This window comes from Copadichromis virginalis, linkage group LG8 (assembly GCF_057382275.1).
Source record: "Copadichromis virginalis isolate Kocher_CV1m ecotype Utaka linkage group LG8, C_Virginalis_male_GT1.1, whole genome shotgun sequence".
Lineage (NCBI taxonomy): Eukaryota > Metazoa > Chordata > Actinopteri > Cichliformes > Cichlidae > Copadichromis > Copadichromis virginalis.
In genome coordinates this window covers 31,854,041-31,879,040 of record NC_140625.1, presented here as the reverse complement: position 1 = coordinate 31,879,040, position 25,000 = coordinate 31,854,041, and the positions used below count along the sequence as shown (strand labels likewise).

At 46.6% G+C, this 25,000-nt stretch overlaps 1 protein-coding gene across 1 annotated transcript in view; it reads left to right on the top strand.

Moving 5' to 3' along the window:
- The window catches only part of LOC146704088 (cGMP-dependent protein kinase 1-like), a 75,077-nt gene that overhangs the window by 33,239 nt on the left and 16,838 nt on the right, over window positions 1-25,000 (top strand). Inside the window, exons 3-8 of the mRNA XM_085467145.1 lie at window positions 9,606-9,719; window positions 15,250-15,355; window positions 16,080-16,143; window positions 16,227-16,304; window positions 16,392-16,486; window positions 19,990-20,055. Of these exons, the coding sequence (XP_085323271.1) occupies window positions 9,606-9,719; window positions 15,250-15,355; window positions 16,080-16,143; window positions 16,227-16,304; window positions 16,392-16,486; window positions 19,990-20,055 (523 nt within the window). The remainder of the gene's footprint in view (window positions 1-9,605; window positions 9,720-15,249; window positions 15,356-16,079; window positions 16,144-16,226; window positions 16,305-16,391; window positions 16,487-19,989; window positions 20,056-25,000) is intronic.

Genomic DNA, 25,000 nt, shown 5'->3' with positions numbered 1-25,000 from the left:
TCTACTGTATCTCTTGGATGATTAAAACATGTTTGTTCTGTAGCAGCCAGTCTTGATTAGGACTTGAATTGGGCGGGTAAGAAAACAGAGCTGACTTTATTGACATCACACTGTAACTTTAAGATAAATGGATGGAGATTGGAAAATTGCTAATAAATAAACGTCTTGAGGCTTGAAGCAGTCCCAGCTTGGCCCTAATCGCTGGATCTCAGATTTTCACAGTGCAAGCGTCACGTTTCTGAACAGCTAGCTGTGAGATCAGAAGAAGCTGCTGCGCTCTGGAGGAACACCAAAGCAGGCTGCTCTCACAGCCTCTTTGTGGAAATCTGAAGCTTCCTCAGACTTTGCTTCCTTTTTGTTCGACTTTAACAAAGACCTGTTTCTGCGTGCAGCCGGCTGCTTGTACCTCTGACAAAAGCTCAGTTTTCACTCTGACTAATGAGAAGCAGCTTCTGTAATGAATCCATGTGTGCTCAGAGCTTTCTGCTCGTTTAGCAGCGTTTCATGATGCCCTCCTCCTCCTCGCCACTCTCCCGCTGTTTTAACGAGTTTCTAAAAGCACAACTCAACATCAGCCAGTCGGGTGGATGCAGATTATTTGCTGTTTGCAGGAACGAAGGCACAAATCAGAGAAACTAAAGGAGGTCTCGTGCACTCTGTGTTGTTTGTCCATATTACAGATTCAAATTAACCCAGTGCTCCCAGTGCACCGGTTTGGAAACAGTTTGCTTCTGTGGCTCTTTCTTCTCTGAGGGGAAGCTTTGGCTCTGAAAGCTCCACCGCCCACTGCTATGATCATTGCTTTCTGTTCTCATGTTTCCACCTCAAGTGTTTTTACCTTCAGACTGAAAAGTCTCAGATGTTGTTGCAAGAATCACGATGGAAGGTGGTCCAGACATTCACGGTCTCCTCCGGATGATTCTTCTGACTCTGATTAACGTCTGAGCTCCACAAGGAGGCGCTGTCCTCTGTGAGGCTGAGGTGGAGATTCTTTACATGGTTTCTTGTCCTGGTAGGAGAAATTGGCTGCATCCCAATCCAGGGTCTGCAGCCTTAAAGGCCGCATTTCAAGGCCGATTACGTCACAGCGGCGCGCCGAAGGCTGTCCCAATTCAAAGGCTGCTCGAAATGCGGCCCTGAAATGCGTCCTTCATTTCTCTGAATTTTAAGGCTGTGGCAGTGTAGACTTCGTGGTCCCATATATCCCACAATTCATAGCGCGGCAGTCGGTGTGGAGAATTCTGCCGCAGACGGCAGAAGCGGAGCGGCCGAAGAGTAAACTGTGAAAAGTAAGTCCTGGATATTATGTCACTTATTTATGTGCAAATGTTTAATAACGAAGAACATTAAACATTACTGTTGGCCACATGTCGGCAAAGTTATGTGACATTAGTGACGTTTGTACTAACTTGGTTTTAAAGCCTTTACTTTAAAATATACGACGTTCAATAGCTGAGCTTCATCTCACAGAGAATGATCAAAGCTCATGTAGAAACAAACAAACAAATGAACAAAAGATTTTCTCCTTCATTTCTGTCAAACAGCTGTATGACACGTTTCCAGCTGTTAGTATCATGGTTGCTAGGCAACCTGGGCAACGGAGGCTACACCGTCCCATTTCACAAGCCTCGCACTTCCGGCCTTAGCGGTCTTTGAGTACGCGGCCCTTGAGGATCGTTGAGGCTGCGTACTTTAAGGCTGCAGACCCTGAATTGGGATACAGCCATTGTACAAGTTAGAGTTAACGTGTTTGTCTTCTTTCTCTGTCTATCAAAACGTAATATCAAACTGACATTTTTGGCTAAAAGTTTTCAAATGATCGTTTCTAGACAAAAACAGCATCTGTGAGAGCTTTCAGTCAGGTTTTAGGCCCTTCAACAGTTCTGAGTCGGTGCTTTTGAAACTGATGATTCTGTCTTAGTTCTGCTGGACTCACTGTGCTAATGAAACACCAGCAGGAGTCGAGGGTTTAAGATCTAAATATTATGTTAAGCTCAGAACTGCAGTTCCACAGAGGTCTGTCACAGAGTCTGTTCTTCTTTCCTTCTACATGAACCCTAAAGGCCAAATGATCCATCAAGCATCTCTAGATGACTGACAACTGTGATAGCTGGTTATAAAAAGAACTGCCTGTCCTTCAGGTTCTTACAGTTTTAACTAAGGTTCACACTTTGGGATAATCTTTGACACAAACCTGAAATTTGCCAAACAAATGAATGTTTTGGTCCAGACGAGTTCTTTTCAAGTCCTTTCTAAAACAACCAGATCTGGAAAGGTGCAGAGTTATCAGCGGCTCTATGTGCACTGCAGACTTCAGTATACAGTTCATTTAAGCCCTTAAATGGTTTACACCTGTAGATTTGTTGTACACTCTTGTGCTGTGTCTTTAAGTGTAAGTCTTGGATGGAGGACGGGTTCCTGTCGTGTCATTTTATCCTGCGGGAATCTTCAGTAAACATCTTGGATTCATTGATTTATTTAGCTGTAAAGCACATTGGTTTAAACCCACTGTATGAAGCAATAACTTACTAAGTATAATCAATGACATAACAACAATTCAAACAAAACAACACAAATTTAGATTTGTGTTTAGATTCTGATATTTTTCATAAATGAAATTGTGTAGAAGAAGTAAAAGAATTAAGAGCAGGTTGGTGTGTTTCAGCGTTGTTCATGAGTAAACTGTAAGGATTATAGCACAAACCTTTAGAGATTATCATACAGTATCCGTCTGCCTTGTAATTAGCCAAGCCTACACTCTGAACCATCAGTGTAAAAAAGAAACAGTGCTTAAAGTAAAGAAGTGTGAAAATATTTATATTTATGAAAACCTCAAACTTTTATTTGATGTACATAATGTTTCAGAAGATGTTTCAGGCAGATGGTGATGAAGTACAAACTGAGCTGTGCTGGTTTGTTGATCTGGTTGTATAAAGCAGAGCCCCTCACTGCTGCTCGGTGTGGCTCATAAGTAAATCTCTGCATTCAAACAACAGTGTCGTCTGCATAAAAGTGCACATTTGCATCAGCTACATAATGTGAATATTAATAAAGTATCAAATTTTTTGACCCCACCTGTGAGAGCTCGTGTTACTTCACACAGTGCCGTTAAACCTGCTGTGTGTGCAGTTCTTCCTGGTATTTGCTGTATTTTGTCTCCTGGTCTCGTGTGAGTCTTCTCTGAACTGTGCTGTGTGAGACTCACAAACCTGCCAGTCCTTTTCATCACTTTTAAAAAGCTCTCTCTCTCTTTGTCTCTGCGGTAGTCGCTCACCCACGCACTTCTTTCTGTTGTTCTGTCACTCTCTGTCCACCAACATGGTAAAAACATTTTTCTCTGCCCCGACCTGTGATTCCTGCTCTAATGAGCACACCGTGGGCTCACGTCTCTGCTGTTTGATGCTCTGGAGCTCTGAGACTCCCTGAAAGCAGCAGCGGCATGTTTATGTGCTTAACACTGCATAACAGTTGATTTTTGTTCATGAACATTGTCCACACTATATGAATTTCTTGAATAATTATTCAGTATAAGCTATAATGAATCTTAGTTAATCATTTTTCTCTACAAAGTATATTTGATGGCATAACGAAAATAGATAAATGATTAACTGTCTTCAGCACCACGGACAGAGACATGGTTCACGTTTCATCCAAACTGATGGACGAATGAAAGACGTGACGACAGTGTGTGTGTGTGTGTGTGTGTGTGTGTGTGTGTGTGTGTGTGTGTGTGTGAGTGTGTGTGTGTGTGTGTGTGTGTGTGAGAGAGAGATTAGCCTAATGATCATTATAATTTGCAATTACAGCCTCAGTTCCTGTGTGTGTGTTTATCTCACCATTCAACATAATAATCACCACCATCTGGTGTGTGTGTGTGTGTGTGTGTGTGTGTGTGTGTGTGTGTGTGTGTGTGTGTGTGTCTTTCTGTCCCTGTGTGGACACATATCATTCCAAGCTGTTATGGGGACGTTTGTGCGTTGCAGGGACATTAAGGCGGTCCTCACAACTTTAAGTAAACAATTAATCTGCTGTTTAACATGCTGAAGGTTCTCAGTGACATGTCGCCCTCTGAGCTGATGTGTAGTGATGATTTTACAGTCACGAACTGATGCTCAGTGATAATCATCAAAGATCTGCGACTGTAGCCTCCTGATTTAATAAAATCCTCTAAAATCCACCTGCGGTCAGAATGGTGGGGGATCACAGATGACTAAAATCCCTCTAAAATCAGACAGCAGTGTCATTTCTAGCATCAACACTGAAGCTTTAATCTGAAAACTCTTTTTATTGGTGCAACCTGAACAAACAGCACCATAACTCATCTGAAAGGCAGATTTCCTGAAGACGTTTCACTTTTCATCTGAAAGTTCGTTCACTTCTAAAAGCGGGTGGAGGCATAGTGGCTGTTAGTCATTAGCATCGCACGACTCACATCACATGTCATGAGGACAAAAACCTCACACAGCAAAATGACTTCATCAGCTAATGTTACATCCTCACATTCTCAGATTCATGCGTGTAGCTAACTTACAGCTAACTTAGCATTATTGCTAATAACTCACAGATGACTTCAGCAGCTAATCGATGATGCTAACCTTTGTTTAATGTCACGCAGTATTGGTTTTGGCCACGATCAGCTTGTCAGTCACCTGTGAAGCTCAGCTGGTGTCAGAGGTGCTGTTTATATCAGTAAGAGGAAACTGGAGTTCAGTTCTCCTAAATCAGTAGAAGAATATTCGTGTTTTTATTAAATATGTTGGTGGAGGTTTGCTCCGAGCTGCTCAGAAACAGAGTCGCTGAATCTCCAGATAATCCGCTCAAAATGAACCAGCCCTTCATGAAAGCCCTCTGAGTCTCTGAGCTCACTTCATACTCACATGTTGCACTCCTGAAGAGACGGGAGACTCTTCATCATACATGATGATGACACGAGTTTGTGTTGTTGACACTGATCACTCTGACATTTACAGTTCCCATTAATCTGTCTTCATCTATATTGATTTAAAATGTCAGTGTTTAAATGCCAAACAGTGTCTGACATCAGAAATCACTCAGAACCGTCGGCTCTCTGAGCTTCGCTGGGACTTCCAGCTCTCTGTTACTGTGCTTCCCTCAGAGGGGCTGTAATGTTACCAGCAGTGCTGGGTGCAACGCATTACTGTAACCACATTACATTTTTCAGTAACGTGATATAGTTACAATTATGTAGTTACTTGCATTATAAAAGTTCTTTGGTTATCTGCACGCTGGGTCGATAGACACAGAAATTCTTTTCTTCCTGCTACAATCAGCTGATTTCAGTTCATGTGTATGAAGAATGAAGAGTGTTACAGCTTTAGAAGGGTGGACATTAGCGTTGTTTGTATTGTGCAGACGGAGAAGAGCGAGATAGTAAAGTGCAAACGGCCTCAGAACAGAAAAAGCTGCTTTATACTGCTAACATCTGCACAGACAGCTTGCTAACACTAAGCTAGCCAAGCAGACTCCAGCCCAGCAGCCAGAGCCTGAGCTTACACAGCCTGTGGTGATGATGATGATGATGATGATGATGATGCGGCCTGTTTCTACCTGTTCAGGTTTCTACAGTAAAATCACCATGGCAACCGCTCTGAAGTCAAAGAAAAAACAAAGAGAAGTACAAATGAAGTTAGTCAAAAACACCGACGTTCGGTAAGAGCGAAGTGTAAATTGCATTAATAAGTAATATGTATGTACTGTGGCAGTATTTGACTGAAATGCAGAATCCGTGCGTATCAGCAGCTGACTGTCATGTGTCTGCGAGACGTAGCGGCGTGAACAGACGTCTCCTCTGTCCCACGCTCGGGTTGGTCTCATGTTCAAATGTCAGCACTGCAGGGCAAACTTTGTTTTCCACTCTGGCTTTGATTCAACGGCTGTGATGGAAACAGAGAGGGCAGCCATTACGAGTGAGCACATGACCCCGTGTAACATGTTAAACCCGCCATGGAGTCACAAGCTGTGCAGATGACAGAAGCTTCCACAAAGACCGAGGAACGAATTCTGAGCATGTAAACACTGCAAAGCGTCTCTGTCTTCAGTTATTATTGTTGCTGTAGCAGACGGAGGGACACAAACTGACGTGGAAGCCTCACAAACTGTTCTGGCCTCTGCAGATAATTTCACCTTCATGACAGCTGTACGAGGGGAGAATGTTTGTATATGTCACCTGTATGCATCATTATGGGCGTGGCCTCCTTGTCTGACAGGTGGCTGTAAGGCAAGGCGAGTTTATTTATATAGCACAATTCAACAGCAAGGTGATTCAAAGTGCTTTACAGAGACATTAAAGAACAGAAACAAATAAAAAGCATAATTTAAATTTTAACCTTAAAAGTAAAACAGTGCAGATTTGGTGCTTTATTCAAATGCAGCTGAGAACAGGTGAGTCTTCAACCTGGATTTAAACAAACTGAGTGTTTCAGCTGATCTGAGGCTTTCTGGGAGTTTGTTGCAGATATAAGGAGCATAAAAGCTGAATGCAGCTTCTCCAGCTGCTTGCTGTTTGCTAACATGACATCATGTGACCAATAACATGGCTGCTGTGAGGTCAAACAGACCAAGAAGAAGAAATTCAGGGTTTTGTTTGGATGTTACTGAGCACTGATTCATACTCCATCTTTGTGTGTGTCTGTGTGTGTGTGTGTGTCCACTCATATTCTGTTTCCAGTGTGTCACTGCAGCTAAACAAAGCACTTTTTCTATTTTACACAACTAAAAACACACACACTGACCCGTGGATGATCCCAGACCATTGTGTGTTTCTCTTCTTCAGCTGAATCCCGATTGGCTGAAGTTTTCAGGTGGCAGTCAGTGTGCGTGATGGATGAGCGGCAGAGGAGGAGACGAGACCACGTCTCAGTGTCTTCAGATGCCCTGGAGTCGTTTGAGTTTGGATTCAGATCTGTTAGAAGCAGAAACACGATGCTGAGGAGTCCCTCACTTACAGAGCTCTTCCAACATTTCATGTTTTGTTCTGTGGCGAGGAGCCGAGGCAGAGGTGGTTAAAAATCGATCTAGGAGGAACCCAGATATTCGGTCACGCTGAACTGTTTACGCGAGGTTTTGGTTGGTGGTTAAAATCCCTGCATGGCGTGAAGCTGACCGGGAGACGGCTCCTATAATTCAGGGGGTGTGTCCATCAAAGCCTTGCGTTTGAGTCTTTCGCCTTCCTTTCATGATTACTCAGACGTCGTCTGATGACATCAAATCAAATCAAATCAAATCACTTTTATTGTCACATCACATGTGCAGGCACACTGGCACAGCACATGCAAGTGAAATTCTTGTGTGTGAGCCCCACAAGCAACAGAGATGTGCAAACACAACAACACAAACGAGCAAAATACAAGAATGGCCAACCTGAAACTAATAAATATATGTACAATATATAATAGTGTATGCATTTCTGGATGTGTATACTAAATATTTTCCTACGTGTGTGTGTGTGTGTGTGTGTGTGTGTGTGTGTGTGTATGCACATTTTTACAAATTAAATAGTAAAAAAAATAAAATAAATAAATAAATAATAATAATAATAATAATAATAATAATAATAAAATATATAAAATATACAGAGTTGAATATGTGCAAAACAAGTGGCATTTATATACAGTATGTAGTGCATAATGTTGAAGTTCCAGTAGTGAAGCTGAGGTGTCTATGACGTGTTCAGCAGTCTGATGGCCTGGTGGAAGAAGCTGTCTCTCAGTCTGCTGGTACGGGACCGGATGCTGCAGAACCTCCTTCCTGATGGAAGCAGTCTGAACAGTTTATGGCTGGGGTGACTGGAGTCCTTGATGATCCTCCCCGCTTTCCTCAGGCAGCGCTTCCTGTAGATGTCTTGGAGGGAGGGAAGCTCACCTCCAATTATCCGTTCAGAGCACCGCACTACTCGCTGGAGAGCTTTGCAGTTGTAGGCGGTGCTGTTGCCATACCAGGTGGTGATGCATCCAGTGAGGATGCTCTCAATGGCACAGTGATAGAAGGTCCTGAGGATGCGGGGGCTCATGCCGAATCTTTTCAGTCTCCTGAGAAAGAAGAGGCGCTGCTGGGCCTTCTTCACTGTTTTGTTTGTGTGTACTGACCACGTAAGATCCTCAGCCAGATGTACACCAAGGAACCGGAAGCTGCTCACTCTCTCCACAGCAGCGCCGTTGATGGTGATGGGGGTGTGTACTTCTCTGCACCTCCGGAAGTCCACTATCAACTCCTTTGTCTTTGCGACGTTGAGGGTGAGATGGTTGTCTTGACACCAGTGGGTCAGGGCGCTGACCTCCTCCCTGTAAGCCGTCTCATCACCGTTGGTGATAAGACCCACCACTGTAGTGTCGTCCGCAAACTTCACAATGATGTTGGAGCTGTTAGTGGCCGTGCAGTCGTAGGTGTAGAGTGAGTACAGGAGAGGGCTCAGTACACACCCCTGTGGAGCACCAGTGTTCAGTGTGATGGGGGATGAGGTGATGCTGCCCAGTCTGACCACTTGGCGTCTGTCAGACAGGAAGCTAAGGATCCAGCTGCAGAGGGAGCTGCTCAGTCCTAGATCCTGCAGTTTCCTGTCCAGCTTCGAGGGAACGATGGTATTGAATGCTGAGCTGTAATCTACAAACAGCATCCTCACATACGTGTCTCTCTTCTCCAGGTGTGACAGGGCAGTGTGTAGTGTCAGGGCTATGGCATCATCAGTGGACCTGTTGTGGCGGTATGCAAACTGTAGAGGGTCCAGTGAGTCGGGTAGTGCAGAGCGGATGAAGTCCCTGACCAGCTTCTCGAAGCATTTGCTTACGATGGGGGTCAGGGCTACAGGTTGCCAGTCGTTCAATGAGGAGATGGTGGAGGATTTGGGTACAGGGACGATGGTGGCCATTTTGAAGCAGGCTGGGACTACAGACAGAGAGAGGGAAAGGTTGAAGATGTGCGTGAACACTCCAGCCAGCTGAGCCGCGCATGACCTGAGGACGCGGCCGGGAATCCCGTCCGGACCAGTAGCTTTGCGTGCGTTCACCTTCCTGAAGCACTTCCGCACATCCTCCTCAGACACAGTGTGCGCACTGACGTCATCCGCGGTGCGCACACTGTCCGGTCTCATGGTGTTCGCTGTGTCGAATCTAGCGTAGAATACGTTCCTCACACAGAGAGGCCGTGGTCTGCGGTGTGCTGGTTTTCCCTCTAAAGTCTGTGATCGTGTTTAGTCCCTGCCACATACTCCGAGGGTTGTCAAACTGTTGCTCCACCCTGTCCCTGTACTCACGTTTGGCTGCTTTGATCGTCTTCCGGAGTTGGTAATGTGCGTGTTTGTAGTCCGATGTGTTCGCGGAGGCAAAGGCGGTGTTCCGTGCCGCCAGTGACATCATAATACTACAGGGCCCTAACAGCTGAGCAGCAGCTGTGTGAGTCTGCAGAGTCAGGCAGGTTAGAACACAGCCTATTAAAGAGCCTACATTTCCCACAGTGCACCTGTCCTTCGCGAGGCTGTTTCTGTATCAGCCAAAACTCTGAGTCAGAAAACAAGAACACAAGCTGAGACTGACGGTCTTTGTTCTCTCTCTCTCTCTCTGTCCTGCTGTGTGTGACTGTCTCTCGCCCAGAGGGGAAGGTGGAGGTGACGAAGGAGGGGATGAAGCTGTGCACGATGGGACCGGGCAAAGTGTTCGGAGAGCTCGCCATCCTCTACAACTGCACCAGGACGGCGACGGTGCAGAGTGAGTACTGACAGCCTGATGTTGGTCTTCATACCTGACCTCAGGTCAGTTCAGTGCAAAGACACAGAGCAGGTGAACTCTGACCTCTGACCTGTACACCCAGATGAATCAAATATTATCCATGGTCTAGTTTTCATTAGTCAGAATGATGTCATATCTGATGGGAGCTGGATCCGTCTGTTTCATGTTGGTGGCCTCCTCACATCATCCACAGGAAAACACTTTCACCACACACACTGATCACGGTGATCAACAACCATCACATCAGAAACTTTTCATATTTCGTGTCTCAACTTAAAACAAGAAGAAATTCATTCATTCACACATCTAACACGTGCACTCTCATGAACATGGATACTTTGGCATGCGGACTGGAGCAGCCGGGACTCGAACCACTAACCTTCCAGTATCCTTGAAGCTGAGTGCTGACGAGAGCGAGGCCGTCAGCCGCTGACAGATTCCTCTGGGTTTCTTTGGGACCTCTCAGACTCCCTCGCTCTCGGGGGATCTTTGTTTCTTACCTCTCCGTGTTCGCTAACAGTGCTCTGAATGTCTCTCGGTTGTACTCGGTCTGTGTGGCTGTGGAGCAGCTTCAAATAAAAACAGGGCACGCTCTCACATCCAGCTGATGGATCAAAGATGTTTGCTTTGTGTTTTCGACTTTTGTAAAAGCCTGTGGTGTTTGTGCAAAGACTCTGAAACGGTCGCTGCTGCTGGGAACTTTTCGCTGTCAGACACCACTCGGACCATCACCTGTGGAGACCACGGGAGCTGTTTGACAGCTGGAGCTAACTCTGTTACGCAGATGGTTGTAAACCTGCTGATGCACAGAGACGCTGGCTGTGCGTGTTGGCTTTCCAAACTTTATCCGAGCACTTTTTATCTTCAGAGTTTCTGGAATCGTTTTCTTTTAAGATTTCCAAGCGAACCCTTGAGGATTTCTTCCTCATGTAGGAAGCACTGAACTTCCTTTTAGCAGCACATTTGATGTCAGTTTGGCTTACCTTCTCGCTGAAGCGTCTTCATTAGAGCCGACTGTTTTGTGTTGTGTAATAAAGTGCTGTGAATAATTGAAGCACAGCTGCAGAGCGTGCTGACGTGTGGTGTAAAAGCAGATAAACTGCAGCTGCAGCTCCGTGTGAGCGTGAAGATAACGAGCAGAAAGCTTCTGCAAACGGAAACGAATCCCCTCGAACCCAACATTGTTGCCAAGAGACACGGATGCCAAAACTTAGCTCACTGCCTGACCGGATGGTGTTGCCTGGCAACTGCTGCTCAGCAAGCGGTCTACCAGGAAGGCCCGACAAAAAGTTGGAGGTCCACACACACGCACACACACAGACACACACACGCACACACACACACACACACAGACACACTCACACACACGCACACACACACACACAACAGACACACTCACACACACACACACACACACACACACACACAGACACACTCACACACACGCACACACACACACACACACACACGCACACACACACACACACACACACAGACACACTCACACACACACACACACACGCACACGCACACACACACACACAACAGACACACTCACACACACACACACACACACACACACACACAACAGACACACACAACAGACACACTCACACACACAACAGACACACACGCACACACACACGCACACACACACACACACACACACACACACAACAGACACACTCACACACACACGCACACACACACACAACAGACACACACACACACACACACAACAGACACACTCACACACACACGCACACACACGCACACACGCACACACACTGATCCGGATCTGTTTTGGACCTGCTGGAGTTTCAGTTCTGAGTAGACTAAATGAGAGGGGGTTAGGTGATTTTCAGACTCTGATCCAGATGTGTGAACACATGTGAACATGAAATCAGATTACAGTCAGACTGCAGCTGCTTTTAAAAACTCACTTTAATCACATTTGCTTCAGTTTTAAAGTCTCGCCTCCTCTCAGATACTCACCTGTGACAGGTGAGCTTTGGTCATGTGATTAGTGTATTAGACACGTCAGTTTGATTTCACAGTGATTCTACAGTATCAAAGGAGCAGACAGAAAGTCACTCTTACAGCACCAGTGATAACACGTCAGTGGTGGACTGGCTGCCTCTGTCCTTACACTGAAACTGAACTGTAAACAGCGGGTTTGGAGAAGCCTCTGCAGAGGAATTCACTCTGACAGCAACGTCATTGCTGAGGAAATAAATGGAGGCAGGTTAAGTCCGCAGAGTACGTTTCCACGGTAACTGATTCAGAGTTGACGTTAACGCTGCTCCTGGGACAGCAAACCTGAGCTTCCCTCAGCTCAGGGTCAACAAACTCAGAGTTGTAGTTGAGCCTGCTTCCTATTATCGGACTCAGGTGGGTCAGAAACGTAAGGTAAATCAGTCAGGTGTCAAGAGAGCAGGCCCCTGGAATCACACCACCCTGGAATCACACGGGCCCCTGGAATCACACCACCCTGGAATCACACGGGCCCCTGGAATCACACCACCCTGGAATCACACCACCCTGGAATCACACCACCCTGGAATCACATGGGCCCCTGGAATCACACCACCCTGGAATCACATGGGCCCCTGGAATCACATGGGCCCCTGGAATCACACGGGCCCCTGGAATCACACGGGCCCCTGGAATCACATGGGCCCCTGGAATCACACCACCCTGGAATCACATGGGCCCCTGGAATCACACCACCCTGGAATCACACCACCCTGGAATCACACAGAGACTCCGGCCCTTTGAGAACAAACAGCCTGTGTTTCTGTTGCTGTTTGTGGTTCTGACCTGACTGAAGATGCTTCTGAATATGAATAACTCTGACCTTTGACCTTTACAGCACACGCACTGTAGAGATTCTGATGTTCACTCTGGTTAGTTATAAATAGATGTTAATAACGGTCCGTCCGCCCCCCTGAATCACACTCGCACTGTAAACTCTGCTCAGACCGTTGTATCTGCCGCTCTGAGGGTCTCCCGTTGTTTCCGTGGTTACAGAAACACTTGGTATCTCCATAGCAACAGGCAGCAGGTCATAAAGCAGTGGAAAAAGTAATAAAGAGTAATGGCCAAACAGCAACTGAGACACCACCACAGAGAAGGTAATGTGGTGTAATGCACCAGGTCAGAGTCATCATCAGTCTGAGTTACAGGTTCTGCAGCTGAAACATGAAGTCAGCGCTGAAGCAACACAACCTGCAGTTCCTCCGACATCCAGCAGGGGCAGCAGTGAGTCAGTGGAGTCCCATGTTAAAATAAACCTGTTTACAGCCTGATGCACAAAATGTTTGGTCTCTATGGATCATTTAATCCTTTATAACACCTGATTTTTTTTAACTCAGCTGTCTGCTTTTTAAGGGGCGTGGCCTCTTTGATTGACAGGTGATACAGGTGGCTGTAGCAGCTAGCTGTCTGCTGGGCTGCACTGGACCTCTGGACCGTGTTTGTGCTGCTGGAGCCTTTTGGAGCATTTTTAATGACATCATGTGACCAATAATATGGCTGCTGTGAGGTCACTGTGGCAACAGAGCGTCCAGGAGCCACAAAGCTAAAGCTTCTTAATTCCAGAAACCATGTAAACGATTAGACTATTAATTACAAACTTACAGAAACAAAGATTGTATGTTTACTATTTAAATATATAATTTATCTGTTAGTCTCAGAAAGATAGTATTTAAAGGTGGAAAGCAGAGCGGAGTAGTGTGGGAGTAAGAGTGAGACTTTTCTGTATACAGAAAATCCATCCATGTGTGCTCGTGTTTCCTCACACCTCCGCTCATTAAACTGAAGGAAGTTTGAGCAAGTCTCTGCATCGCCACGGTAACTGCCAGCAACTTCAGGTGGATGACTTGTACCCATGGCAACCGCCTCAGTCTCAGCATCAGTGCTGGAGTTTATGGGATGGCTAACAGATTACATGTTGAAAGCGTCCTGATCCACACTGACAGCGTGAGCTCCCACGACCCCTAAAGTAACCTGAACCTGAACACTCATACCGACCCACCACCACGTACCAAATGCACCAAATACACCAGATCAGGTGCGTGAGCTGTGTGCAGAGGTAGTAAAACCTGGCAGCTCCTGGTCCTCGCTCAGACACTGATCACAGCCAGCGGGTTCCTCTCTTTCTGAAGTTTGATTTAATTCTGATATCAGAGTATCGCTTACTGCCTCATTTCTGTCCTCCTCTCATTGGCTCAACATTACGACTGTCTGGGGAATCAAACCTGCGTCATCTTGATGTCAGCACGCAGATTTGAGACTCCAGAGAAAAAGGACCCAGTCCTACACAGTGATTGGTCTGTTTGAAATGACTGTGCTCTCTCTGGTATTGTCCTCTGCTCTCTGTAACTCAGAGTAAACCTTTATAATGAGCATAAGTCAATCTGATCCAGCAGTCCCTGAAAAATAAACGGCATCACATTTATGAGCCGTTTGTCGTCGTCTCCAGGTGTAATCGTTTTTACTATCAGCACCGAGCATCTCTGGCACAAACACTTCCTTCAGGCTGCATTAGATCTATTAGATATTCAGTATTAATGGATCGAATCACGACTAATTGGAGTCGAGGACGTGAGATGCACTCTGAAACGCTCTGCTGGTAACGAGCAGACAAACTGTGTTTAATGAGCTCAAAGACTTCCTGTTAAAACATGAGTCAGAGATGTGACTTTTAAAGAGCTGAAATCTGTTAACCAAATGAAGCGCGCCGCTGTTAACGAGCACGCCACTGTTAACGAGCACGCTGCTGCTAACGAGCACACCGCTGTTAATGAGCACGCCGCTGCTAACGAGCACGCCACTGTTAACGAGCACGCCGCTGTTAACGAGCACGCTGCTGCTAACGAGCACGCTGCTGCTAACGAGCACGCCGCTGTTAACGAGCACGCCGCTGTTAATGAGCACGCCGCTGCTAACAAGCACGCTGCTATTAATGAGCGTGCTCCCGTTAACAAGCATGGTGCTGTAAATGAGCATGCACAGTGCTGGTAATGCACAAGCCACTGTTAACAAGCACACCACTGCTAATGTGCGCTTCACTGTAGATGAGCGCGCCACTGTTAACAGCCACCTGCTATTAATGTGTATGGCACTGTTAATGCGCACGCTGCTGTTAATGCGCACGCTGCTGTTAATGCGCACGCTGCTGTTAATGCGCACGCTGCTGTTAACAAGCTGGACTTTAAGCAGCTGTAATGGTTCATGTTACTAAGCAACAACTTTGCCTCAGGGATTTCTGGAAGAAAATTCTTATGAAGAAATTTCTGTGCAGAGTGTTTGACACAAAACTTTCATCACATGTGTGTGTGTCATTTTCAGACCACACACACCATCACTGGCTGTACACACTGGAGTGTGTGTTTCCACAGCAGCCACAGATCCTTCCCTCTGCATCCTTTCAGGATGTTTCCTTTAACTGAGTCAAAGTGACGCGGAGCTGTCGATGCGCTCATGATGCTAAATGTGTGTTTTGTAGCTCTGACCCATGTGAAGCTGTGGGCCATCGACCGGCAGTGCTTCCAGACCATCATGATGAGAACCGGACTCATCAAACACGCCGAGTACATGGACTTCCTGAAGAGGTGAGAAACTGCCATTAAAAGTCGATGACAGAGTCAACAATGCCAGAGTTTAGGAAAAGTTTTACAAGTAAACCCAGAAACCTTCTCAGGCTTACAAAGCTTATTTTGTTTATTAATTGTATTTATTATTTATTAGTCTGTTAGTCGGTGAAAGTAAAGCACATGTAGGTAAACTTCAACACAGCTGTCCACAGATGTGTCTTAAGGAAGGACACCAACCAAGAGTCCAGTTTCCTGTGAGAAATACATTCATTCATTATAAATGAGAACATTTCAAAACTAAAATGGAATAAATATGTTGATGTATTTACCAGAACAATTCAGGTTGTAATAATATTCACATTATGAATAATATAAATGTGATAATATAAATATATACTATAACATCAGTGAGAAATAGAAAGAGTCTCATAACGTGATCGTATTCTCGTCTTCGCTGTCGTCGGCTCTTCTGTTTTACAGACTTTAAGTATTTTTGTAGCGGTTTGTTTGAATCAGCGGAGCGATCAGAAGCTCAGCTGAAGATTAAAAGTCTGTGCTTTTTGTATATGTCACAAATACTCACCATCCCTCCACAGTGGTTACTCAGAGTTGCATTATTGGTCCTCTGGTCAGACAAACAGACTCCGTGATGAGGAACATGGCTCCATTCATCTCGTATTTATTATCTTTTCACAACAAACTCCAACTTTTGAGTTTGAATCATTCCTGTCTGTGTCTGCAGCGTTCCCACCTTCCAGAGTCTTCCTGAGGAAACTCTCAGCAAACTGGCGGATGTCATGGAGGAGGTGAGTTTGTACCCGCCCCCTCGTCTTCTTCTGTGGGAGTGGGCCTGTAAATACTCCAATCAGATGCTGTCTTCTGGGTTTAGACTCATTATTCGGATGGAGAGTACATCATCAGACAGGGAGCCCGAGGAGACACCTTCTTCATCATCAGCAAAGGGAAGGTCAGTCCATCCTCCTCTTCGTCTTCCTCTCATTCGTTTCCTAGTGACTGATCTGCCCGCTCATCCTCATCCAATACATCCTCACAGGTGAATGTGACCCAGGGGGATTCAGCCACCCAGCAGCCTGTACACCTCAGGGAGCTCGTCAAGGGAGACTGGTTTGGAGAGAGAGCACTACAGGGGTAAGGTCACGTGACCCAAATATGTTATTTTATTACGTTAGGCTGGTTTAAAATTCGCTCTGAAGAACAGAAGGTGCGGCTCAGTTCACTCTGACGGCCCTGAAAGACGTCAGCTCACACAGACAAAACAAAATGTTTTTGACAGTTCATCAAACCTTCTGTTTGTCAGGGGCAGGCAGTCAGAAAAGGGGGGAGGGTCTAAAACGTTTGGTTTTAGACTGAGGGTGACGTGAGATGGGAGGTGGGAAGGAGCAGAATCAGTGTCCAGATGGTGGCGCTGCAGGGAGGATGATGATGTCACCGACATGTTTAGGATTCTGTGGGCTGCACCTTCACACACACACACACACACACACACACCCTGTAGGTATACAGGTGAAAGGTCATTCAGGGTGGACATACTTCAGCTCCTCATAACGCCGTCTCTGAGTGAGTTTGACAGGAAATGAGGTCACCGGGAGCACTTTAATGGGACGCTTGTTTCCCATCTTTGTGAGGACCGGCTGCAGCATGTGGACGTCCTGTCCAAATAGATTTCATCTCAGCTAAAACACCTGGAGGAGAATCTGGCGTTGGCGGCTCAGAAGCTTCGAGGTGGAGCGAGTTGAGGCGTGTCGGAGTCCGCACATGTGAAGTCGGAACATGTGTGCGCTTTGCTAACCTCCTGCCATCATCGCAGCTGCTGCTAATTGGTTTGAAGTGTTTCTCTGTTTCCCCGCGGAGCGCCGTTCACACACCGGCCCATCTGCGAGTGTCGGTATCAGTGTGAGCGCCTCGGTCTCAGAGCTTTTCTGTAAAGAGCTGGAAGGAGCTCACACTGACTCATTTATTCAGACAGCAGGAGGCTGAAGGCCACGCTGCAGCTTCACCGCAGGCCAAAGTCCACGTTCAACCTCGGAGGACTCACCTGCATCGCTCCGTCATGTGGACCAACCCAACACAGCGCAAGCGTCACCTTTTTAAAATCAAAAGAATTAAAGGTGCAAGCTTTCTCATCTGTTGGGTATTTGTGGCCCGAGGTCGTCGGTTTGATTCCCTTTGCGTTGAAGCGTCTTTGAGCTGCACGCTGAACCCTGAAAGACATAATTCAAAATTCCACAAGCAACAAATTTCATAAAAATTCAGAAAAAGACAGATGAGAGGTGGTGGAGCTGGATGGGTTTAAGTACCAGGGGTCAAAGAAGTGCTGCAGGGTGGAGTGGGTGGAGACAAGTGTCAGAGGTCAGAGGGAGAGCAACATGAGTGAAAGGGAAGGTTTAAAGATGGAGGTGAGCTGAAAGTGTTCAGATGTTCAGTGAGCAGGAAAACAATGGTTTGGTTTCTGAGTTTGTTTCCAAATTAACACGTGAACCAAACTTGAAGCTCAAGTGAAACATGAACAAGAACAGGTGTGTTTTCCTTCTTGACCTGAACCCTGTTAGGGAGCGGGCGGCCATCCCAGAACCAATCAGGAAGCACCAGCACCTGCCGGTCGACTGACCTCAGCGAGCAGCAGGACATGAAGCTGTCTGGCCTGATGGATGTTCAGGGGGAAGCCCCTCCAGCTGCTGAACGTGAGGGAAGGCTGTTAAAGTGTGAGCTGCAGTCAGGAGTCCAGCAGCAGTATGAAGCAGCCCGAGCCGCGATAAAAGCTTCTTACTCGGTCTGTCAGGGTCTGCTCTGCATGACCAATCCATCCGTTTCCCCCTCGTTAGCCTCGAGCCTTGAATAGAATAGAATAGAATAGAATTCAACTTTATTGTCATTGCACATGCACAGGTACAGGGCAACGAAATGCAGTTTGCATCCATCCAGAAGTGCTTTAGTGATATAGATATATTACAATATATATTAGCAATAATATAGATATGTGAGTATATTACAGAAATGGGTCTATTATGGTATGTTACAATGTACACGGTATGAAGTATGTTGTGAATATTCTATAACTATAAGTATGTACAGGCTGTAGTGAGTACAAGCTATGTACAGGATATGAACAGGATATAAATATGAAAAACTATACAGAATATGAAATAAATAACTTTACAGAATCTGAGATATACAGTTATACAGAAATGGGAACTATGCAAGTTGTAAACAGTTGTAGGATTAAAGATTATCGAATGTACAGAATGATTATTTACACAGAGCTATACAGTAGTGCAGTTAAGATAAGTGAGGGTGTAGATAGTTTCTACAGAGGCTATATAAAGTGCTAGTGGTTGTGAGTGGTGGTTCAGTCCATGTTATTATTGTGTGTTTGAGGGTACAGTTGTCCATTGTGGGTGTGTGTATGTTCAGTCCATGAGTTAACGTGGGTCAGATGTCAGGAGGCAGAGTTCAGGAGTCTGACAGCTGTGGGGAAGAAGCTGTTCCGGTACCTGGTGGTCTTAGTCCGGAGGCTCCTGTAGCGCCTCCCAGAGGGCAGGAGGGTGAAGAGTCCATGTGATGGGTGACTGGGGTCTCTGATGATTTTCCCAGCCCTTTTCAGACACCGCTTCCTGTAGATGTCTTTTATGGCAGGAAGTGGTGCTCCGGCGATGCGCTGGGCAGTTTTCACGACCCTCTGCAACGCCTTCCGGTCCGAGGCAGAGCAGTTCCCGTACCAGACTGTTATACAGTTGGTCAGGATGCTCTCGATGGTGCAGCGATAGAAGTTCACCAGGATGTCTGAGGACAGGTGGTTCTTCCTCAGAGTCCTCAAGAAGAAGAGGCGCTGGTGAGCCTTCTTGACCAGCTTGGAGCAGTTGGTCGTCCAGGTGAGATCCTCGGAGATGTGGACTCCCAGGAACTTGAAGCTGCTCACACGCTCCACAGCCGTCCCCTTAATGTGGATGGGTGGATGTGGGTCAGCATTCCTCCTGTAGTCCACGATGAGCTCCTTGGTCTTCTCGGTGTTAAGCAGCAGGTTGTTTCTGTCGCACCACTCAGCCAGACGATCCACCTCCTCCCTGTAGGCGGCCTCATCGTTGTCACTGATGAGGCCAATCACCGTGGTGTCATCTGCAAACTTAATGATGGTGTTGGAACCATCAGCAGGTCTGCAGTCGTGGGTGAAGAGGGAGTAGAGGAAAGGGCTCATCACACAGCCTTGTGGTACACCGGTGTTCATTGTGATGGTAGATGAGCAGCGGTTATCCAGCCGGACATGTTGGGGGCAGTTGGTCAGGAAGTCCAGTAACCATTTGCAGATGAGGGAACTGATACCCAGGTCTGTCAGTTTCCTGATGAGTTGTGAGGGGTGGATTGTATTGAATGCTGAACTGTCACGCTCTCACGATTCCCACCGTCCGACAAACCTGGGAGCAGAGCGAGGTCTCCTCCATGACAGATGCCTCTAAAGGATCTGTGAGTCGAAATGAAAGCAGTGCTCGTACAGGAAAACAGCACTTCATTCATATTTCATTACACTGGTGCAGTCTCGGAGCCACTGCTGTGCAATCAGCCTTTTACCTCAGCATAACGTGTGTGTGTGTGTGTGTGTGTGTGTGTGTGTGTGTGTGTGCGCGCGTGGTCCACAGGGAGGATGTCAGAACAGCCAACGTGGTTGCCACGGAGCCGGTCACCTGCCTGGTCATCGACAGAGAGTGAGTCGTTACATTTTGTTCACTCAAACTCACCTGTGCGTGCTGCGGTGGCGCTCGTGTGTCACCTGAGCAGGTGAACCTGTCGGCCGTTTTTCCTCCTTCACAGCGCCCTCACTTTGTGTCTGACTGTTTAAACACACAGAGTGGAGCTGCAGAGTGAAGCTCCTGCTGCCCCCTGCTGGGCCTCACAGCTAACTACACACACAGCGCAGCATATGAAGCTCTTTTCTTTTCTTTTCTTCCATAAAATGAGCTCAAAGAGAAAAAACAAACACAAAGTGCTGATTTTTAAATGAGCACACAGGTGTTAAACAGTTTGACTGCAGTTTGGGGGATTTTTATTCCCAGTGGTGGAGATGATTAACAGGAACTTACAGACAAAGAAGCCGGAGCCCCGTCTGGGACAAATGATTTCACACTTTCTTTCTGTCATGAAATTAGTACATGAAAGTACCCCCCCCCCCCCCCCCCCCCATAATTAAAGCTTTCAGTACTAAGGTGCTAAATGAATTAGCTCATTATTTGGCTGAGGTGGTTCACATGATAAATGAAAGTGATTGTTTACCTGCTAACGCTGGCTGTGTTTCCACACAAAGTGCAGATCTTACTGATGTCAGAGCAGTGAAAGCAGAGCTTAGCGACAGATTAGCTACACGCTAATCTTCCATCAGCCTCCCATCAAAGTCCAGAGGTTCATCAAAAATGCACATGTGCAAACACGATGCTTGACAAGCTTAGTGTTGTCCGATTAACAGGACACAGACACAACCACGATGACATGAACCCCACACGGAGTTCAGCGGCTCCATAATCAGGTGGAGTTCATTCTTTTTTCTTTTTTTCTTTTTTGTCTGTCCCGTTTGGATCTTTAGCATCAGAATTGTTGTCTGAAGGCCAAGAAAGGCCAAGAAAGGCCGAGCGGATTTACTTTACCAAGTGGATCATCATGGCCTTGCCATGTTGGTCCATTTGATTGAACATTATTATAATTATGTATTTATTTTATTTTGTTTTCAGTTGTTACAAACGGGACAGACATGACTGGGAGACAGAATGAAAGAAAGAGAGGGGAGAAGAGACGGTGAGAAAGGGGGGAAGAAACATACATACATGAGCGCCCAGCCCCAGTCGACAAGGACCACCAACACACCAACATCTGAGGGCATCAGCCACCGGCAGGGAGTGTGGTGAGGGGAGATCGGCCTCCGTACTTTGGATGGCCTGAGATGTTCCCAGAGAGGTTGAGTCTAAGACCCAACCTGACATATAGACACAGACGAACAGGCGCACGCGGACACAAACGTGCATTCCCACCCCATATGCACAAACAAACACTCGGCACTCACCCAACGTGTAGACAGACACAAACAGACACTGTGCACACAGTCGCACTCCCCAAACATACCGTATATTCCATGTGCAGGTACCCCGCCCCCAGAGGGGCAAACCGTACCTGGACCCAGGAGGTGTAACCCTTCTCTCTGGGGTGGAGGAAAGCGGACCGCCTCCTTATCTGCAGTAGCAGGGAGGCCCCGCATCCCAGTCTGACGGTTAACAGAACCGGGGTGAGTGAAGACCCCAAACCTCCCTCCGCCCGCTCATATGTAGTGTTGCTGCGTGCTGTTCTCAAGTGCATCTAAAACACAGGAGGGCATGGTGCTTCCTGCCAGAGAGCAGCACGGCTTCTCCCGAAAACCCTCAGTGTGTATATGCATTTAAAATTGAGGGCTGGGCACCAGCGCCAGAGGTGGGTTTGAATACACAGACCGTCCTCTGGACGCGGTATGACGTGCCCACCCCCAACGCCCTATACAGTGGGGCAAAAAAATATTTAGTCAGCCACCGATTGTGCAAGTTCCCCCACTTAAAATGATGACAGAGGTCAGTAATTTGCACCAGAGGTACACTTCAACTGTGAGAGACAGAATGTGAAAAAAAAATCCATGAATTCACATGGTAGGATTTGTAAAGAATTTATTCGTAAATCAGGGTGGAAAATAAGTATTTGGTCACCTCAAACAAGGAAAATCTCTGGCTCTCACAGACCTGTAACGTCTTCTGTAAGAAGCTTTTCTGTCCCCCACTCGTTACCTGTATGAATGGCACCTGTTTGAACTCATCATCTGTATAAAAGACACCTGTCCACAGCCTCAAACAGTCAGACTCCAAACTCCGCCATGGCCAAGACCAAAGAGCTTTCGAAGGACACCAGGAAAAGTATTGTAGACCTGCACCAGACTGGGAAGAGTGAATCTACAATAGGCAAGCAGCTTGGCGTGAAAAAATCAACTGTGGGAGCAATCATCAGAAAATGGAAGACATACAAGACCACTGATAATCTCCCTCGATCTGGGGCTCCACGCAAGATCTCATCCCGTGGGGTCAAAATGATCATGAGAACGGTGAGCAAAGATCCCAGAACCACACGGGGGGACCTGGTGAATGACCTGCAGAGAGCTGGGACCAAAGTAACAAAGGTCACCATCAGTAACACACTACAACGGCAGGGAATCAAATCCCGCAGTGCCAGACGTGTTCCGCTGCTGAAGCCAGTGCATGTCCAGGCCCGTCTGAAGTTTGCCAGAGAGCACATGGATGATACAGCAGAGGATTGGGAGAATGTCATGTGGTCAGATGAAACCAAAGTAGAACTTTTTGGTATAAACTCAACTCGTCGTGTTTGGAGGAAGAAGAATACTGAGTTGCATCCCAAGAACACCATACCTACTGTGAAGCATGGGGGTGGAAACATCATGCTATGGGGCTGTTTTTCTGCCAAGGGGACAGGACGACTGATCCGTGTTAAGGACAGAATGAATGGGGCCATGTATCGTGAGATTTTGAGCCAAAACCTCCTTCCATCAGTGAGAACTTTGAAGATGAAACGAGGCTGGGTCTTCCAACATGACAATGATCCAAAACACACCGCCCGGGCAACAAAGGAGTGGCTCCGTAAGAAGCATTTGAAAGTCCTGGAGTGGCCTAGCCAGTCTCCAGACCTCAACCCCATAGAAAATCTGTGGCGGGAGTTGAAAGTCCGTGTTGCTCGGCGACAGCCCCAAAACATCACTGCTCTCGAGAAGATCTGCATGGAGGAATGGGCCAAAATACCAGCTACTGTGTGTGCAAACCTGGTAAAGACCTATAGTAAACGTTTGACCTCTGTTATTGCCAACAAAGGTTATGTTACAAAGTATTGAGTTGTATTTTTGTTATTGACCAAATACTTATTTTCCACCCTGATTTACGAATAAATTCTTTACAAATCCTACCATGTGGATTCATGGATTTGTTTTCTTCACATTCTGTCTCTCACAGTTGAAGTGTACCTCTGGTGCAAATTACTGACCTCTGTCATCATTTTAGGTGGGGGAACTTGCACAATCGGTGGCTGACTAAATACTTTTTTGCCCCACTGTATGTGTTATGAGAGTATGAGTAATGTGGTCGTCAAGGGAGGGGCAAGTGGCCACCCGACCCCACCGCAGATAAAAAACTGCACCCACCCCATCATCCAATCTTCTCCCAGACTCGCAGGGTTGAGTTCATTCTCCACCTCTCCCCCACCTGCAGAGTGAGCTCCTGGAGAGAGGAGACCTCCTGAAAAGATGTAACAGCCTCCCCACCAGTTAGAGAGCCCTCCAGTTGGGCCAATGCACTAGAGGTCCCCCGCACCAGGGCTGAGCCCCATGCACCCACCCACAACCCTGGCGACACAATAACCAGGACCCAAGGCCCCAAGGCCCAGCCAGAGGTGGAGTTAATTCTGCTTCCAGAGACAAGGACCAGCTGTGGCCACAAGATGGCAGTTATGTGAAAGATGGATGCAAACAGCCGTGACTGGTAGATTTCACAGACAGGCATTGCCCGGCTTCCCTTGACAGAACTCCGCTGACATCCATCAGTGTAAATCTGAAATATTTACCTGAGAGGAACACAAGGAAAGCAGCTGGAACTGAAGAGCACGTCAATTACAAGCCAACAGTCCCACCGGTGCCGTCTATAACCTGCTGTTATGGTTCGGAGGTTCAGTTACTTTTGGTTCTTTTCAGTTTTGTAGTTTTCGCCTCCCTTTCCCTGACCTTTCTCATCCCATATCTCTGCTTTAACCATTTCCTGTTTTATCAGAATAGAATAGAATAGAATAGAATAGAATAGCCTTTATTGTCATTGTACATGTACAACAGAACTGTTGAACAAACAGCTGAAATACATACAAACCAGATGAATGTATACAAAAAAAATAGAAAACATTAGAGAACAAATTGGACATTAGACACATCAGCTGTGTTTCAGCTGCTGCTACTTCCTGTCTTTTTCTCTCCTTTGAGATTGTCTGTAACTCAGCGGTGTTCCTCCTCCTGTTGTCATTTCTCAAAACGAGTTCGTTACTCGTGTCTTGGCTTCACCCACAAGAGATGCAAATGAAGGAGCTGAGGAAGAGGCAGAAGAAGAGAGGAGTGGAGGCAGCAGGTGGTGGACTAAATGAGATGTTCCCCACCTCAGAGCCTCTTTTAAAAGGATGCAAATTAAATCTGAAGTTTGGAACAACTGCATGATTAACAGTTATGTTTGCTGTATGTATGACCTCAGGTGTGACAGAGCTCATGGTCTCTATTTATTTCCTCTTTTAATTAAAATAATAATGATTGCATTTATATAGTGCTTTTCGAGAACCTCAAAGCACTTTACAATGCCACTATTCATTCACTCTCACACACTGGTGGAGGCAGCTACAGTTGCAGCCACAGCTGCCCTGGGGCAGACTGACAGAGGCGAGGCTGCCATATCGCGCCTCTGGCCAACACCAGTAGGCAGTAGGTGAAGCGTCTTGCCCAAGGACACAACGACCGAGACTGTCCAAGCCGGGGCTCGAACCGGCAACCTTCCGACTACAAGACAAACTGCCAACTCTTTGAGCCACGATCGCCCTGAACTCACAGCG